The following is a 2,483-nucleotide window of genomic DNA, read 5'->3' as shown; positions in this document are numbered from 1 at the left end:
TAAGAGAGAAAAGGAGAGAGGGAGGGAAATTAAGTAAGAGAGAAAAGGAGAGAGGGAGGGAAATTAAGTAAGAGAGAACAGGAGAGCGGAAGGGAGATTAAGGGTATGGAAATATGGGTTTGAATACTATATGATAACAGTAGAAAATTTGGTGGTGTTTTTAATTTTTGGGGTTTTCTTGAATCCTTACCCACCTGAGTATATGTTTCCATTGATTTTTTTTAGAGAGAGTGGAAGGGAGGGGGAGAGACAAAGATATGTGCAACCCAGGTACATGCCCTTGACCTGAATCAAATCTCAACTCTTCATTCTGCAGGCCAACACTATCGACTGAGCCAAACCAGCTAGGGCTGGTGGTTTGTTTTTAGTTATCTTCTAACATGACCTAGGTTTTAGCAACAATTTTTTTTTTTTTTACATCATACATGGTATTTTGTTTTCTCAGCACTGGACCTATTTTTAATCCATTTTCTAGCCCAGGCTGGTGTCACTCATTTGTTTGGAGTGTCATCCCCTATACCGGATGGCATTGGGTTCTATTCCTGGTCAGGGCTTATAGCCAGGTCAGGACACATGCAAAAGCAACTGATTGATGTTTCTGTTTCTCTAAAATCAATTTTTTAAAAACTAAATTAAATGAAATCCATTCTCTAAAACAGTAATGACTAATCTTTTCTCTTTTTCTTTGGAAATAATCCCTTTATTTGGGCATAAATAGCTATCAACTTTTCAATATGGCACTAAAAGTTGATGCAGAATTAACCATCAAAGTAGTATTTATAAGGTCCAAGCTAGGGTGACTTTTTCTTCTCATAATGATCTCTTTGCTTGAATTCAAAATACATCAATGTACTGATTTATCAAACAACTACTACTCTTATCAAGGGCTACCTATCAGCCACACCAGTAATTTCATGGTAATTCTTTGACACAGGAGTACCATTTTTATGCTCTTCACTGTCATTATGATTGCCCCCCAATACATAGAATGTATTGGTTTGTTTCCACTTCTTTTATGAAGGGATAAACACTTAACATTTGCCCTAGCCATTTTGACTCAATGAATAGAGCATCAGCACCTAAACTGAAGGATCCTAAGTTTGATTCTGGTCAAGGGCATATACCTCGGTTGCAGATTCCTCATCCCTGGTAAGAGTGTGCAGGAGGCAACCAATCAATGTGCCTCTCTCACATCAGTGTTTCTCTCTGTGTCTCCTCTCTTCTACTCTGTCTAAAAATCAATAGGAAAAATATCCTCAGGTGAGGATTAACCAAAAGAAAAAAGACTCAGCTTTCATTTCTAATGTTATTTTGGTTTCTGTTATGAAAAACATCTATTCTGCAATAGTATAGCACTTGTTTTATTCCATTTTCTCCTTAGGCTTTGGGGTGAACCTATTAATCTACGTGAACAACATGATGCCTTAGAATTTTTTAATTCTTTGGTGGATAGTTTAGATGAAGCTCTAAAAGCTTTAGGACATCCAGCTCTCTTAAGTCAAGTCCTAGGAGGTTCCTTTGCTGATCAGAAGATTTGCCAAGGCTGCCCACATAGGTAATTGCTATTTAATGTTTTTAATATATACTTTCTGTAGGTCTTTTAAAAAATTATGTAAATTAAATCTTCACTAGTACTTATGTATGGAAACAGTCCATGCCAGTTACTACTAAATGTCTATGATTGTGAAGGAATTATATTCTGTGTTATATTGAAATATATACATACTACAGGTCTGGTGCATGACATTCATGCACTCGGGGGTGGGCGAATTCCTCAGCCTGGCCCACGTCCTTTTGCAGTCCTGGAGCCCTTGGGAGATGTCCGACTGACTCGGCTTAGGCCTGTGGGGTCACAGTTGGACATCCTCAACACTGCCACGGAGGCAGGCCACTGTGCTCGCCAGGCATGATCCCAGCTTGTGACTGAGCAGCGCTCTCCCTGGTGGTCAGTGCCTGTCATAGCGACCGGTCGTTCCATCTTTTGGTTGATTTGCATATTACCTTTTTATTATATAGGACTAGTAGCCCGGTGCACGATATTCGTGCACTGGGGTGGGGGGGAGAAGGGGCCCCTCAGTCTGGCCTTCACCCTCTCCAATCTGAGACCCCTCAGGGAATGTCCAACTATCTGTTTGTGCCCACACTTTTAACAGATAACAGCTCCATTGTTGTTCCTTTCTTATGCTTAAAACCATTGGAATTAGTAGGTATTCAAAGTGTGTATACATTTTGGGGGGACACCCTGTATATCTCTAGTCAGTGGTGAAAGAAACCAACAGCAGATTTGGAACCCCCAGACAGGGAACCTTGCTCATTCCCCACATGTCTCCCCACTTCACTTTCCACCTTCGTGGGCAGCAGGAGAATCAATGTTTTCTCTCATTAATTCGGAAAAGCACGTCCTGTCACCCGCTGCCCGGCAGGAGTGAGCTAGGCCCCAAGCAAGCAAGGCTCAGTCAGGGCAGCCTTCACTCATGGGTGCT

General features: G+C 41.3%; 1 protein-coding gene across 1 annotated transcript in view; it reads left to right on the top strand.

Annotated features, from left to right (window-relative positions):
* The window catches only part of LOC102261911 (probable ubiquitin carboxyl-terminal hydrolase FAF-X), a 292,998-nt gene that overhangs the window by 247,514 nt on the left and 43,001 nt on the right, over positions 1–2,483 (top strand). The window contains exon 33 of the mRNA XM_014540284.1: positions 1,382–1,555. Within this exon, the coding sequence (XP_014395770.1) occupies positions 1,382–1,555 (174 nt within the window). The remainder of the gene's footprint in view (positions 1–1,381; positions 1,556–2,483) is intronic.

Source organism: Myotis brandtii, unplaced genomic scaffold, assembly GCF_000412655.1.
Source record: "Myotis brandtii unplaced genomic scaffold, ASM41265v1 scaffold1052, whole genome shotgun sequence".
Taxonomy (NCBI): Eukaryota; Metazoa; Chordata; class Mammalia; order Chiroptera; family Vespertilionidae; genus Myotis; species Myotis brandtii.
This window is presented reverse-complemented; position numbering and strand designations above follow the sequence as displayed.